At 34.9% G+C, this 17,859-nt stretch overlaps 1 protein-coding gene across 2 annotated transcripts in view; it reads left to right on the forward strand.

Moving 5' to 3' along the window:
* LOC127862131 (mu-type opioid receptor-like) overlaps window positions 1-13,296 on the forward strand; it is a 34,449-nt gene extending 21,153 nt beyond the window's left edge. For both annotated transcript variants that reach the window (XM_052401125.1, XM_052401124.1), the window contains exons 2-6: window positions 4,607-4,728; window positions 5,416-5,539; window positions 6,025-6,230; window positions 7,634-7,811; window positions 9,176-13,296. In XM_052401125.1, coding sequence (XP_052257085.1) covers window positions 4,649-4,728; window positions 5,416-5,539; window positions 6,025-6,230; window positions 7,634-7,811; window positions 9,176-9,562 — 975 coding nt within the window. In that variant the 5' untranslated portion in view covers window positions 4,607-4,648 and the 3' untranslated portion in view covers window positions 9,563-13,296. The remainder of the gene's footprint in view (window positions 1-4,606; window positions 4,729-5,415; window positions 5,540-6,024; window positions 6,231-7,633; window positions 7,812-9,175) is intronic.
* Window positions 13,297-17,859: the final 4,563 nt, after the last annotated feature.

Here is a 17,859-nt window from a genome sequence, read left to right on the forward strand (position 1 = left end):
GAAACAAACCGCGAATGTGTTGCAACTTGTTTGTTATTATAACCTCATTATAATGGAAAGTATATTCTTAAGAACAATAAAAACACAAATAAAACTAATAAAAGAAACAATATATAATGGCTATGAGCTGTATCATATTCAATATTTCGGCGTAGATTAAGCGAAGAACGGGGAACCCCAATTAGATGTGTTATGTTTTGTTGTAATACGGTCACGACAATTTCAAATTTATATGAGCTTTAAGTAACTTCGTGCTTCTACAAGTACATTTTCAATTTAACAATGAGTCTTTGACTAAAAACATTGTTGAGAAGAAAATCGCGAAATAAATATATGGAAGAACTAAAACTTGGTAATTCTATGTGAAAGATTAATGTTGAATTAATAAATCAATCTCATTAACGGCATGTTTTTGCTCCTTTGAATGTGTTTTGATATTAATGCATTTTGAATCAGATAAGACCATGAAATTCAGAAACTGACTGACAAAATGCTGACATTTCTTTCTTTCATTTTTGTAAAAATTTGATAAAATATTAGCGTTCTTTAACCACTATGTGCTTTTTTTATCTGATGTAACTGAACATATGTTATATGACACTCTCTAAAAATACCCATTATAACCCAGAGCGAGCACTTGTCAGTTGGAGTTAAATCTGTCTTTGAACAATGCGTCTATTTTTTGACGATTGCACACTGGTGGTTTATATAAATGCTTTATTGAGTTTTAAGAAGAAAGAAACATTTGATAATCTTCAAATTGTGTTAAAACGTTCAAGTCTATGTAAACCTTGTACTAACTCACTTCATAATTACGGTAAATCAATATTAAAACAAGAAATATCAGCACTTGACAGAAAAAAGATCATTTGCCTAAAACTAATAATAAGATATCAATGTTTCTTTTACAATTACACAATATGGCCATGAGGATCGTTTACGACACTGCTTTCATCAAAAAGTATGTACACCACTTAGCTGACATCTCCGCACCAATATTATAAAACACCATACAAAAACTAATCTGCTCCATATTCGATTTCAATCATTTGGTACATCTTAACATCTCAACATTAAAACTATTGTATGCTACGTTCCATAGTTTTACCAGAATAGCTTACTACTTACATACAAGTAATTTACGAACACAATAGTGTGTCAGGATCTTGAAAACATAGACATTGTCCGTATAAACTGAATGACGTTTCCTGGAGAAAATACAATGACAAGAAATAAAAGTTTCCAAAACCGTAGCGAAAGATAACGGTACATGTAAAAGGTAAATTTACTCAGAAATTTGAAACTAATAAAAGCCCTGTAGGCAATAGCACATGGTTATAAAACTACAGAGATTGCGTGTGCGTGAAGCAGAATCTCGAAAAGCTAAAATTCAAACGTAATTTTACATTCATAACACTACATCTGTGCACTTCTGAAACGCATTTAACATGTGTATTGATATGTATTGTGTTTAACACATAAAACAATCGTTCTCAGTTTGTAACTAGATATATTTGCGACTGCATGAAGATAAAATGTTATATTGCAATATAATCTTCTATCGATTTTCGTTTGGACGTTGTGTTTAGAATGGAGTTAAACGATATGTAGTAGAGCATGCAAACAAACGACATGATAAGGTGCACGCGTATAATTGCTTACACCGTTTCCATTAACTAATTGCATGGATTGTTCCGTCTGCACAGGCTAATCCGGAACAATACTATTCACTTTTATGGTATTTTTCGTTGAGAAGTCCATTTTTAGCGTAAATCCAGAATGTCATGCAGGGAGCTATTCCGTTATTTCGCAGAAAAAAGATAATGAAGCCATCGTTCAAATAAGTGTATAATTCATGTATATGTAGAAATTGTGTTATGGAGTTAGTTCGTGTACTGTGTGTCGTGAAGTCTGAACACATATAGCGGTCTAAACAGTTGGACCTAGACTATTAGAAATTTTCTAATATCAACCATTTGAAAGCCATAAACATAAAACAATTTAAACAGTTGATAAAAAAAGGTGAATTTCGTGAAACATTTGCATTATCTATAGTAAACAATAGTATTAACATATACTATGGATACATAAAACACAAAAAATATAATCGTTTCGTCAAGGTTTTCTTAAGAATGTTCTTTTCTCATTGCAACGTTTCTAAGATTAATACTTATTGGTAAACTGCTTTGTTTAATTTAACACCAGCATGTAAGAAAACTTAATCAAAGAACGCATTAACTTGGGAATAGGCGCGGCGTAGTGTTTACTTTCATGAATTGGCAAATTGTGGAATACCATTTCTGAGTAAATTACTACGTCTTGGGAATTGTTGGGGTCACAAAAAGTTGATGGCTCTCAATACGAGTGCGGTACTGACAGAAAGCATGGACAGCCTTTAGATCTATACCATTGAAGCATAAAGGAATAAAACTTGTAAGAATAATGAACATCCAAAACACATTATCAGGAGAAACCATCGTATTCCATGCTTATTACCAGTATGTACGGCAATACAAAAATTGCCTGTTTAGTATATAACATTTAACTTAAAATGTATCTTAAGTTGTTTTTAGATCTTTGATTGATAAATTACTGACGAACGGGTTTCTAGGTCTGCTTAAATACCTTTTAGAAATATAAATAATTTCTCAAGTTGATAAGACGTTCGTATATTTTTGTTTCGTGTTTCAGTCATTTAATATCAATAAAGAAACAACAACAACTCAGCAGGAGAAAATTGTTAGCATAATTTTGCCCTTATTTGCAATCTTAATTTCTTTTTTAATAATGTAAGATTTCTAAGCATTATTTCACACAAATTCTGACTGTTATATAATAATTGCGTTATTTTTTTCTTCATAAATTTGTTTCTTGATGCATTGGTAAGCGACCTTAAGCCTCGTTAGTTTTAAAGCGAACATCATTGCATCGACGGCACAATCTTTCTTGCTTTCGTTCAGTAATTCATCATGGTTTCAATCACAGGCGTTAGGTGGATTTGTTTGCTTAACAAGGACAGCGCTTGATTAAACCAACAAAATAAGGTTTGATTAAACAATAAGTCACAATAAGTTCCATACTGCTGTGGCATAGAGTTTGTTCATTTGTGTCCGATAGAGTAAGCAGAAAGTGACATTAAACAATTTGTAACGTATTTTCACATAATAATAAACACATATTGCGGTGCGAGGGGTTAAAAATGCAATTTTTCTTAAAGTATATATTAATAAGATGAATCGTAAAGAGTCAAACTAAGAAATACATTTGAGTCGCGCTCTTGTTGGAAAATGGGGCTTAATGCACCTACAAAGAGTGTCGGGCGACATTAAAACTGTGTAATATTTACAGGCTAATCACGGTCGGCACTTGTCGTATTAACTGGATTTTTTAAAGAGAATTATTTTCAACGAAAATTCCATAAAATCTGACAGTATTGTTCGTTAATGCACAGGCTAATCTGTAGCGTCACTTTTCATGCAAGCGATAAGCCAGGTTTCCCGAGTAAGAAGCTCATCTATTTTTTAAGAGGGTTTATATTCGAAGAAGTGCATCACCAGCTTTTTTAATAAATGAGTCGTGTTCTGAGAAAACTGGCTTAATGCATGTGCGTACAGTGTCGTCCGCACAGGCTAATCAGGGACGACACTTTCCGCCTCAACTGGATTTTTGCTAAGAAGAGACTTCATTTAAACGAAAAATGTCATAAAAGCGGAAAGTGTCGTCCCTGATTAGCCTGCGCGGACTGCACATTCATTATGCCCAGTTTTCTCAGAACGCGACTCATATGTTCATTTAGGGATGCACCAGATAACTAAATATTAATTGGTTACTTATTACTGCAACCGGTTATATAACCAGTGAATTATTTAACATAAAAACCTGAAGTATACGTAATAATCATACACAATTTCTCTGAACGCTTACGTTGGTTAAATAATCGGTCATATATTGTTCGTTATTCATTGAATTTAATAGATTTCCAAATGTATATTTGATCATGTATTTTAAAATCCTGAAAAAGGCATCTGTACATAGTCATGTTTACAAAGCACATGTACATATTCGTATAAGATTTAAAGAATTATGAAATTCGGGATAGCGATCAGGCCTAATTACGATTGTTTAGTAGCGATAATACATGTATATTCGAACTTACGAATATGTGTTTAAGTAAATGAAAAAACGCAGAGTGCAATTCGTAGTATGAACATACTTTATCGAAGAATATCATATGCAGAAATAATTATAGATACATTTTGTATATGCACCTGAACAACAAAACAAATAATATGTATTTATTGTTTGACTTGCGACCGTAATTATGGGCGTTTTCCTTCTTTTCAGTGAGTTGTGTTTTGTTTTTACACTAAAAACACGTGTAAATCTATTAAGTCGTTTTACTTGCACAAGTGAGTTGCGAGCTATTTCATAGCATTATGTCATTCGATTCCGATCTGTTTTGAATTGAATATACGCCATTCACGTGTTATTTTTTATTACAATGCTTGTCGTTTTGCAATTTCACCTGGATTATTTGTTGTTGTTTTTTATAATGTAATTGCGCGGCTGTTTCCTGCACGTTATTCATGTGCTATTTTTACTTCAGTGTGTGGCGTTCTATTCGTACACTTGGAACCTAGGCGAGTTCATGTGTCGGGGTACTCATTACGTGCAGCACGTGTCCATGATTTGCTCTGCGATGACACTCACCACCATGAGCATTGAAAGGTATGGCCAAGATGACTTTTTTATTTGTGTCGCGTTCTGAGAAAACTGGGCATAATGCCTGTGCGTTAAGTGTCGTCCCAGATTAGCCTGTGCAGTCCTGTGATATTTTACGTTTAAAGGAAGTCTCTTCTATACGAAAATCCAGTTTAGGCGGAAAGTGTCGTCCCTGATTAGCCTGTGCGGACTGCACATGCTAATCTGGGACGATACTTTACGCACATGCATTATGCCCAGTTTTCTCAGAATGTGACTCAATTATTTAATTTATTTAATTATTGTTAACTTAATCAGTTTATATTTAACATGAACTATCATTATTAAAGGTGTTAATCGGATTAATTTAATTTTTACATTAATATCGAAATGGAAAATGCCTTTAACAATGCTTTCTATTAACACTTAAAAGAAAATGTTCATTTGTAATCGTAAAACATTTTCTATTAATGACACAAAACACCTTCAAGTTTCAACATACATTAAAAATATCGTTTTATTACAAATAACTTTAAAATCAATTTTAAATAAAAAATGTACTTTTTGGAAAGCTATAGAAGCTAAAGGTCATTAATTTTTTAATAATCTGATCGATATACAATATTCTTACAGCAGTTATGTTAATTGCATCTGAAGGTATCAGACCGTTAGTTTCAGTGGTGTGTGCCTAATAAGTTTGTGTTTTACCCACAGGTTCATCGCTATCCGATTTCCGCTGCGCGCGCGTTCCCTGTGCACTAAGCGGCACGCGCGAGTCGTCATCTCTGTCACGTGGGTGACGTCATTTGTTGCCGCTGTACCTATCATCTTCGTCATCGTAAGTATTGCGACAGTGAAAAAAATCAGGGGATCGCAAGTTCAATGTTATATCTTTTATTCATGTTTTGGTCATTTAGAGGTTTTCATCTTACGGATGCTCCGTTCTATTACCTTCCGGAATAACAACAAAGCAGATAGTTGAGCCTGGAGAAAGCCTGCCTTTGGATTCCTGTAGGGGATATGTTCGTGCCTGGTTGCTAAAACTTCTTCAATAAAATTGATATTAAATTGTTGACATGATAATCATATTTTAAGCAAAGAAACTGATTGAGAAGATAACAAAAATCAATGCAAATATAAAAAAGTTATTTTCGTAAAATATTGCAACAATGGCATTCATATAAAAAAACAACAGAAAACAGATTCGGTCATGCACGGAAAGGACTGTCAGTCAAGAATCAAACTGTACGTGCGAAGCAAACAATACACGCCAAGAAATGACTTCCAAAGCACACCTTATAGTTGGGACCCATTCGCTTTCAGAAACACCACCCAGTCGGCCAGAGCTTCGAGCACTTCTGGTGCGTAAAGTGGTTCCCAGACATGCCGCTGCTGGGTCGCGCGTTCGAGCTCTACATGCTCGCCATCATGCTGATCCTGCCCTGCCTCGTCATGGTCATCACGTACACATGGATCGCGAACATTATCTGGCACGTGGCCACGAGGCGCGCCGACATGAGGTCGGGCAGGTATGACATTTCACCTTGAAATCTCACGAGCGCGTATGTACACGAAAAAGTTTAAATCCGCAAATCATTGTATTTTAATCATTACATCTCAATCATTAAATTTCATTCGGAACCTGTTGAAAACTGTTTTGCGCTTTTTATACTTAGTATTAAAATATGATCTATTTGGACCCCTAAATATTTGTATTTCTGGACTGGCGCTAAAATTTAAAGGTTTATTCTGATCATATTTTGATGTCCTGTATTAAGAACGTTTGTCTTGATGTAAATGCATATTTTTCCTGTAAACATATCTGGATTGCGATTATTTAATTTAAAGATACTTATTCCAGTATTAGTTGTCGACGGCCCGTATTATTATAGGTATCAAAATATTATGTAACCCTTCCATTTATTAACCATTTGAGTCGTGTTCTGAAAAAAACTGGGCTTAATGCATGTGCGTAAAGTATAGTCCAAGATTAACCTGTGAAGTTCGCACAGGCTAATCAGGGACGACACTTTCGCTTTTATTGCATTTTTAGTTTCAAGGAAGTCCCTCCTTACCGAAAATCAAGTTTAGGCAGAGATTGTCGTCCCTGATAAGCCTGTGCGGACTGCACAGGCTAATATGGGATGACACTATACGCACATGCATTAAGCCCAGTTTTCTCAGAACGCTACACATTTTATGGTCAGCTATGTTAATATTGATGCTTGCACATTTAATAATAAACTTTGCTATGATATATAGTATACGTTGCAGTATAAATGGCAAACAACGGAATGGCTATACTTGTAATTGTAAGATACTTTATTCCAAGAGCAATACTGCAAACTGCCCTGCTAAGTAAGGGTATATTTTCTGCCGTATGATCGTTTTATGTCATTACGCAAATATGTATTGGCATTGTTTATTTGTTTCGCGCAAGACTATACAAAAGGACCCGACAGGAACAAATTGGGTAAATATGGAAATGCGACACTAATTGTATCTGTGATTCAATTACATGTTTTGTTAGCAACGTTTTCTTTTGCTAGAAGTAGGCCATATTTTGCTGTTTTTCGATGTAGATGAAATTATTTACATTCGTTTCAAGATTGGTAAATAGGTGTTGTTGTTTTTTTCTTGCCGTTCTTGTTCTTGTTGTGCAAGTGAAATACAATTTAGAAATGTAATGTTGTGAGTAAGTGATATAACGTTGATGTATGTTATTGTGTTGTTATCGTCCGTTTTCTTAAATATTTTTACCATTTAGGTAAATATAGATTACATTTCGATCTTTTGGATGTAAAAGTAAATAACGCCAACAGCAGCCTCCCTTCCATAATAAATAACAACACCAACCAAACAGCACCGACGAAAACTAACAACATCTTATAATTGTAATTTTCATTTTTGGTACTAACATTTTATGTTGCAGTTGCATTTCTGAAAACCTAGAGAAATCATCGGTAGCTAACGGTACTTCAAACGGTGTTCAGATGACACCAACCACTGACAGAACATCCCGTGCAACACCCGTGGTACCGTTGACGTCGCCTCTAGCAGTTTGTCCGTCCACAAAAGCTTACGTTGATGACGACCGGACGAGAAAACAGGTATATCGATAGGGCAGATGTAAAAGGTTTATCAATATTACAGATAAATGTGGTTACCAATATGATAGAAATACCGTATTCATCAAAATCTTCTTAGACTTAAGTCTAAGAATAAATAGTATTCTTTTAATTGATATATTCAAATATTGCTTGAATTTTGAGTCAAACTTGGCATTAAACACCTCAATCTATAGCATTCTTCATGTACAATATTTTTTTAATGACATAATCACCAGTGGAGACTTGTAAACGTTCAAACACTGAACGCATTTTCTTGGTTCCAAGTTTATTCTTTATTGTTAAGCCTAAGAATGGGTTGGTGAATAAGCGTCCTGTTTAATCGAAAGGACCGAATCCAATTTAGGAAATATTTACGAATGATACAACTTTAATGTTCAGTTTATGTATACAGATATGGTCTTTTAAAAGCATGCTTGAGCGTTTGAAACCCATTCCGTTGCTCAAAACGAATGCATCATTGATGTGTCATTGATTTAAATAAAGAACACATGTGATTTAGAATCTCTGTAGACACTTCTTTGCAAAATAAAAATATTGTTTTTTATATGCGTTTATATCTGACGCAAGAGGATTATAAAAAAACATTTCGTTACAGTACTAAAATCAGTGAATAAGTCCCATGTACAACATAATATTTATCTGTTGAAATTGAAGCTCATAAACAAAATGAGCTCAGATGCATTAAGTTCAATGTGTTTTTCTACGACGACCATTTAACCCATTTATGCCTAGCGTCTAGAAAAAAGGCCTTCGCAAACAGCGTAGACCCAAATGAGACGCCGCACGATGCGGCGTTTCATCTGGGTCTGCGCTGTTTGCTTAAAGTAATTTCTGTAAGAAATGTTCTAAATATAGAAATAGATATACTAGACATCCCAAATTTTTTAAATAAATTGATCCAATTTAGAAGGATGGGAGAGTCCACTAGGCATAAATGGGTAAATACCGTGTGCGAAGACATGCTCTCGGTTCACTTCTTGATGAACTGCTATTTCATACTCAGACAATGCCCTGGTATTTCGAACAATATGTTATAATAATTATAATGTTATTTTAAATTCATTGAAACCTTTTTTTCCGATAATTCAAATGAGGTACAAAGTAAAATGACGCAAATCCTGATGGTTATGTATTGGCATTCATTGTTATGTTACATTTTTGTCCATAAGTAACTATTCAATTTGGCACGGGTTCATTCATCAGTAAACATATGTTTTTATTAAGGGATTTTATACAAAATAGTGTTGTTTTTTCATTGTCATTCAGTTTTGTTTTCAACGTATATAAATTATGAAGCCGAAACTCAAATCCGATTTACCTATATACAGCAATTTGAATTGCAGGTGGTGATGATGCTCATGGTGGTGGTGGTCTTGTTCGCGGTATGCTGGACGCCCCTTCTCGTGAACAACCTCCTGACGGCCTTCGATGTCATAGACCACCTCCACGTCGGCGCTCTGAAGCCTCTCCGCATCGCCTTCCACATCCTTGCATACGCCAACAGCTGCGTAAACCCCTTTGTGTACGCCTTCATGTCTAAGAACTTCCGGGACGGCTTCAAGCAGTCGGTGCTCGCCTGTCTGCGTGGCAGCGAGTACTTGATGCGAAGCAAGTCCCGTTATCTGACGTCGACCACGCGCGCGTCGACGTCGAATAGCGCTGACGTAGTAAGGCAAGTGACGCATCGGACGGATTCGCTGGCTATGCGACGTTCTAGCGACCTTCTGTAGTTCTGAAGCAATTGGCGACTGGATATATTGCTGAGATAAGTGATAACTCTCAATTGTATAGACATGTAATTATGGACGAAAGTGTTGATCACTCTCGGTTGTATTTGTCATTGTTGGTATTGCTAAGTAAATTGTAACGCATTGCAGCTCACACCAACATGCACTATAAATGGTAGTAAATATGTGTTGATGCTTATTGTGTTGTTCAGGATAAAGAATTGTATAATCGGTCGGCTATTGTATTGTATTAAATGCTAACTGTACGCTTCGCATACGCGCACGTAGGTTGCTGGAACAACCATTCTGACGCGTGAAGTTTGTAACTTGTATGTTTTATGAACGTTCATATGAAGCCGTTAGTATATTCGTGTATAATCGCTTCGCATTAAATCTTAAACAAACGTTTTCAGTATGTGTTTGTTTTTAGATGTGTTATTTGATCGGGCGATTGATTTCAACAGTGGAATAAATAAATTCATCGGAATTGATATAATTTTGTTAAGATTTCATGTATGTTTTCCCCCTTTTTATTGATTTTGTATATGTATGAAGACCGATTCACGAGTTCTTTAAATTTAACATGCAATAACGCATTAAAATAATAAAAAGGTAACTGTAAAGAATAAAAACAAATTTTTTAATCGGCTAAGTCAAACAAATTTGTTAGTTTTAAGTCAGAAAACGTTGTATTTACAAAAAGATTTAACCTACAAATGACCTCCAGATATCTTTGGAGCATACCGCATGGAAGTCAAGGCGAAGACTAAATTCGTTCATATCAGAAAAACTGTCGAAAAACCTTCATTTTACGCTGGGATAATGCAGTTACAACAGTTCCAGTTAGCTCGCCCGGGCTACTAATCGTTATTCGATGCTTGACAGACATACCATTTAGATTTAACGCACGTTACATTTCGCCTGTTAACGCGTACAGTGCTAACTTGTGTTCCCTTAAAGGGGCCTTTTCACAGATTTTGGCATTTTTTTTAAATTATTCATTAAATGCTTTATATTGATAAATGTAAACATTGGATCGTAAAAGCTCCAGTAAAAAATCAAGAAAAAAATTAAAAAAAGGAAAAGAACATTGCCCGGAGCAGGTTTCGAACCAGTGACCCCTGGAGTCCTGCCAGAGACCTGAAGTAAAAACGCTCTAGCCTACTGAGCTATTCCGCCGAGTACACATTCTTGCCGTATTTTATACCTTATATAAGCAATCTTCGTAGTTTCACAAAATTTAACGACAAAAACAGAACTCTCCAAATTATTCAATCGTTTCGCGTTGCAACGCTTTATAATTTTTAGGTTTTAAAATCGTCAAAAGATGCATATAATGGCTATATTAGAGCATGGTTAATGATCAGTATTACTGTTTCCTCACAAATATCATAACTAAAACGAAAAATTACGAATCTGAAACAACTTTTTTCAATTTTGTCAATTTACCAAAGCGTGAAAAGATCCCTTTAATTGAACCAATCGCGGGTAATTATGATAAAGTAAGCAACAATTTTAAATACATCAGCGCTGTGTCAGAACACAGCTGCACGTACCGCAGTTGTAATTTGTTAAAACTCGTGAATAGCTTTTGCTGTATCATGGCGTTTCGGCTCGATCAAAAACACTTTATTGAAAACTTCACATTTCACTATGTAATAGGTTTCTTTACCATCCAACCCAAACAAGTAAAACACGTCATTTGCGGCTTTTTTTTGGTTTGTCGTAAATGGGCATACGATCATATCCGAATGGTGTAGCTCCAGATATGCCTCGGAATCCGTAAGCTCAGATGAGAAATTATAACGTCCGCTTATGAGACCACCAAGCCTTGCTTTTTGTGTAGCGGACAAGAAAGCTCCTGACCAGACACCGCGGAAGTGCAGGCTGGTCTGGAACTACGCTAGCCAAGTATGAAATAAGACCGACTTTCGCATACCCGGCTCATTTTTCATTATTGGGCAGCTTACCTAAAGTGGTTCGCATTCAAGTTTGACTTTGATCAATAATTTACCTGCATAAAAACGTTGACAATTTAAAAAGGAAAAACACTCAAGTCTTTATTCTAATTCAATGTACAAGGGTCGTCTTCGCATTTACAGCTAGTCATTTTACATGAGATGTCAGTATGACATGTAATATCACGGAAACCCATCAGATTTAATAATTCTAACCTTCCGGCTTTTAATAAAATAAAATATTTGACATTCCGATTTCTGATCATTTCGCAAACACATTTTAAAATGCTTACGCGGACGATGAAATTTGCACAATGTCACGTAGAACAATAACTTCATACGACGCTTGCCATTTGAATTGAAGAGCAAATACACGCGGAAACATTCAGAAATTAAACATGAAGTACATTACTATTCTTACTTCGAAGAGGTCTCAATTTCTGGTAAAAAGCATATTGTCCACTTGATAACTCAACAATTAATATCGAGTTTATCCACACATCGACGCAAGAATATTGTGTAAGCGACTATTATTTAAGCTTATAGCGAGACAACCGAAAGCAGAAACAAGCGATATCTAAAATCGTTATCCGTAAAAAATCAAAGTAAATGTGTGTTTTTTTAACGAATTGGTTCGATTTTGCTTTTATTCTCATATATTTATTAACGTCTGTAACACTATTAAGTTTTGCGCAATCGATTAAACTTTTGTCATATGATCAATTTTAGATTTGTTTTTACATTGACTCTGTATTCTACAGTCTTTCTGTATTTGTTTTATTACCATTTATTTCCGTATTTTCTTGTGATGTATATATTGGAAGGTATTATCTGGAGAATACAAGGTTTTATTGTAAAACAGAAAATATTAACCCAAGATGAATGAACATTTCATAACAGATTGCATCCATCCTTCGGTAATTGTTACCGTGCAGAAAATCTCAAAAAACGATCTCGTCATCTCGTTTGTCTCTGATTTTATTGTATATTTCTAGTCAGAATTCATTTTGCTTTTTTTGCACACGTATTTTTCACAACTATTTTTTAAGCTTTTATTAACCTCTGCACAAATATCAGAAAAATCATGTGATAATCGATACTTGTATAATTTAGCATTAAAGAAACGTTATTGTTTCGAACGACTGAGTGAGATTTTATCACAAATATTTATCCCGTAGAAAAGTGTTCACGAAGTATTTGCACATTTTCTACTGAAATGCATGTATGCACTTATTAACAATTGTAAAAAAATAAGGTTGCATAAGATATTGGTCATATATTCAAAGTCACTATGTTATTGCTATTACTTTTTTAATCATGTAGGCCATTTCAACAATTGTAAAAAAAACTTTGTTAATAGTGACACATTAAAGTTTAAACTTACTGCATACTAAAACTGACACTCCTACCATCATAAAAGTGAAATTTAACCCATTCATGCCCAGTGGACTCTCCCATCCTTCTAAATTGGATCAATTTATTTCCAAAATTAGGGATGTCTAGTATACTTATTTCTATATTTAGAATATTTATTACTGAAATTCCTTTAAGCAAACAGCGCAGACCCAGATGATACGCCGCATTATGCGGCGTCTCATCTGGGTCTACGCTGTTTGCAATGTCCTTTTTTCAGGACGCTAGGCATGAATGGGTTAATTTAAAATGTTGTTTGTAACAATATCTTTTGTATTAAAACATACTGATTTAACGTATAACCATGTTGACAATGTCATTGACTGCTAAAAATGTGCTTAAACAGATATTAAAATATACAATGTATGTGTGTATGTTTTCAGTAAAGTCTATGGCTTTGTCACAAAAATAATACAAACAAACAATTATGCACAGTTTTTTCACATTAAAAGCAACCATGCCTATGGCTAAGTTGAAGGGAACGTAAGTCCTAAACCTGTGGATCACTACGCATGGAAAATGTGCAAGTTTATACTTTATTGTGATTTAATATCTCGAGTTTCAATTCAATCGCTTCCAAAAACGTATAGCATGCTGTGATTCTGCCATATAAATAGCTTGGTTCACATAACGCAGGAACAAATAGATCATGAACAAGGTGTCTTGCATATTAACACCCCATGGTGATGACAAATTCCAAGTTTCAATTAAATCGCTTGAAAAATGTTAATGTAGTAAGAACCACAAACTAAGAACAAGTTATGCTTCTGCAAAATAAAACGCTTAAGTTTATAGGCCGCCTGCACATAATAAATAAATGTTAATGCGCTTGAAAAGGATGACTTTGACATCAACACTTCATGGTGATGACAGTCATGTTTCAATGCAATCAATCGATAATGAATAAGTAGTTCGCTCCACAAAATTGTATGTCTCTGCCATACATGGGTTTCGTTTAAGGGCATATAACTCCGGCGCGAGCACAGCCCCGAGCATGAAAAGGGTCTTGCATATCTGAAATTCATTTTTAAGATATATGGAAAGTTAACGTCCTATGAGTTCAGAAATGTAGACACTTATAACAATTTAAGCAGACGAACCAAAAAACAAACCAACCAACCGCCAAACCAACCGACGGAAAATGTCACACATATATACCCCCTGATAATCTTAATGACTCTAACACAAGCTGAAGCTTACAAAAATGTACGTGTAAACCATGTTTTTTTATATAATAATATAAGCGTGCTTGTACTTGTATGATAAAAAACAACCCAGAAAGAAATTTCCACACCCTGACTCTTGACATTATATAAGCAACTTCAGTCTCTTTCCATTTTTACCTCCGCTTATTCTCTATCAAACCTCATCCTCTATGTTCCTCCATCTCCATCATCTTCATATTTTTAACTCCCTCCATCTTTAGCAACTACCACATCTACTTCAGCAATATTTGCTTCTACTTCAGCAGCCACTGCTCTACTTATGTCTCATCTACCTCCCCATCCAGCACTATTTCCCCGTAATAGGCAGTGGTGGTCTTGAGTTCTCATTCAGATAGTTCTGCTCCATTTCCATCTTTTCACCTGTACCTGAAAAAACTCGTTATATGGAAATGTTCAGTATGAAAGACATACTAAAATAATTCACTGGACATAGTAAGGATGAAAGACGGACCAGACTGGTTCACTGGAATTACTAACTGTAAGGTTGACAGACTGACCAGACTGGTTTTCTGGAAATATATAAGATTGAAGTCTAACCACAGTGGTTCAATCGAAATATTAAAGATGAAAGTCTAACCTTACTGGTTAAATGTAATTAAACACCCATTCAAATACATGTTTGGGCAAAGTTGTGAATTGTTAAATATACATTAATCATCGGATGTTACTCTTACGATGGTCATTTGTTAATTTATTCAGAGTTATTTTTAAGTCCGTTTTCTTTTATGTCTATACTAGCATGTTACTTTTCTAGGGCTTGGCCAGCTTTGATTCAAGGGGCATACTTTGAAAACAGTTTTATACAACACTACATAATGATGCTTAAGACAAAATATCGGGACTCTTTGCTTTCTAAGTTTGGAAAAAGATTTTTGTAAACTTTCACTTAATACATCATAATAAAGGCAACAAGTTTTGCCAGGGGCATGATTTGAAGACATTCCCTAGAGGTTTATCACATAACAAATACTTAACACGTTTGCCTTTCAGAAAAAAGATTTTCAACATTTTTATTATATTCATATAAGGCAAACGCTATAACATAAGGGTGGGACCAAATTTTATCACATTTGGCAGAGGACTATTATACGATGTAGTACTGTGCCAAAGTATGCCAAATACTAAGGTATGTTGTATATACTTATACTTTTAACAAGTAAGCTCGAGGGCGGGGCCATTGTTGACTCCATGTCCATGATTGTAACAATATTGGCAGAGGACCAGTATATGTTGATACAACAAGTACCAAAGGACTTGAGGTTTTTCTAGTAAAATATTTGCAGTTTTTACCCATTTATGCCAAGTGGACTAACCAATCCTTCTAAATTGGATCAAGTTATTTCCAAAATTAGGTATGCCTAGTTCATGTATATTTATTTCTATTTTTAGAATATTTCTTACAGAATTTCTTTTAAGCAAACAGTGTGGACCCTGATGAGATGCCGCATTATGCGGCGTCTCATCTGGGTCTAGGCAGTTTGCTTAGGCAATTTTGTAGACGCTAGGCAAACATAGGTTAAATACACCCATGAACCGTGGATCTCTGGATACCATTCGGCGACGGAAGTTTCTAGCGTATACATATTAATGATTTCTTTCACATCAAATCAATGTCCCTTTGAACATTAAAATAAATTAATACACTAAATCATTTACAAAGTACTGACCCAACGTTTAAAATGTTCGAAATTTAAACTCCGAATGTTCATATCGGGTCAATTCAGAGATGTTCGGCACACCATCGTCAACCATTTGTGTTCAAACCCACCCATATTGGCTCGGTAACTGCTGTAATGGTTCGTTGTGTTTATCCTCTACGAGCTTCAGGATCTGATAGCAGAAAAGCTCCACAGAGATGTCGTGTGGAAGAGTTCTGTCTCAAGTTTACACACAGAAGTTATCCCTATATTGTAATAATGAATTGCTGATTAAATAAATTCGTTGTCACAGTCGTGTCACATACAAAACTTGCACGCACGAGTTGAGGAGGTGAAATCTCCCAATATCCCGATTTGGAATGAACATATCATTTTAAAAAAGTGATCTAACAGCAATTATCACACTTCTGTTGCCATGGACGTCAACAAAATTACTGCTGCAATCCGTCAGAAGATTTCTGTCATAACGTGTATACCTACGAACCCGCGCAATAGTCGTCTTGGTAAGAAATATGATCTTGGTAAGAAATATGTCGTCATTCCGTTTCATTCAGGAACCGTTTGTGGTAGACAAACGGTAGATATGTTATAGAAGGTTTCCGACGATATATAGTCAGAATCGATGTATGCCAAATGTTTTTGTCAATGTTTGTCGAATTTCCCGAAATGAAAAATTCGGTATAATTTTTAAAGCATGTAACAGTTGGATTTCGATTCAGACTAGGCCCAGAACATTCAGAAGGTTGTAGAAGGGTTAAAATCAGACATGGATTGGTCCCTGATCGTCGCGAAGAGACAATACTTATCCCGATTTCGACATAGTGAACTACTCTGGAACCAATTGCACCACATGATTTTAAGGCGTAAACTACTTCATTCATTGATAATGTTGCTATATCTACACTTGGGGACTTTTCTAACGCATCACTTTTCAAACTTGAATATCTCAGTTATGAGTAAAAATATAAATTTAAAATTATACACACTATCATTTGACTACATTCTATGCAAGCTCAAGATAAAATCATTCATCCGTTACGATTGGACGCTTTAGCACGTGGGGTAGGTGTGGTTCCACATTTTTGCACGTGGAAATGTTGAAACGCGATTTAATTCAAGTTTTATTTCAATTTAATTATTTTATGTGGGTTCTTACACAAGGAAAACATAAAATTAATTTACAAAACAATATAGCTCGTAAGAATATTCAGGATCGCAATCGCGCACTTTGCATTTTACAGGCTACCTTCCCCACTTGCTAAAGCGTCCGATCGTCATTGATGAATGATTTTATCGTTAACTTGGACATAATTGTAGTCAAATGATCACATGTGCATTTTAAATAAAAATATTTACTCATTACTGAGATATGCACGTTTTAAAAGTGTTGCGTTAGAAAAAATACCAAGTGTAGTAAAAGGCGATATACACGTTATTCCAATTTAATTTCAATTTCATAATTCTAGGTAAGTTTTTACACAAAAAAAAAATAACATTAATTAAAAAAACAATATGGCTTGTATGAATATTCAGGAGCGAAACGGCTCAATCGGCATGCTGCAAGCCGGTAAGTTAATGCGTTTTACTTTTCACATTTTTATTATTTAACGTTGTACGAGTTTGCGAATTTGACTTTTGAAGTGACGTTTTTTTTTTGTTAAATTTTATATTTTGTTGTGTTTTAATTTCAATTAAAATTTCAGGAATTATCAGATATGTGTTGAATTATTCTTGGTCCAAATTTCAACACAAGCCGTTCAAAAATAAGGGTTTTATATTGATATGATTAAGTGATGCGTTAGAAAAGTCTCCAAGTGTATACCTGCCAAAATCTGTGAAAAGGCCCCTTTAAGTTAGCATGAATGTAATACTATCCCTCTATTGTGAAATATCCTATTGATATGTTTACTACTATATACCTAGTGTAGATAATGAACATGTCTGCATACCAAAGCATGTGATTGTATGATCGGGACCATTAGACATACATGTACATAAATCAATTGATGTAATTTATTTATAATCGATCGAGTTAGACATAGATT

The sequence above is a fragment of the Dreissena polymorpha genome, chromosome 16 (genome assembly GCF_020536995.1).
Source record: "Dreissena polymorpha isolate Duluth1 chromosome 16, UMN_Dpol_1.0, whole genome shotgun sequence".
NCBI lineage: Eukaryota > Metazoa > Mollusca > Bivalvia > Myida > Dreissenidae > Dreissena > Dreissena polymorpha.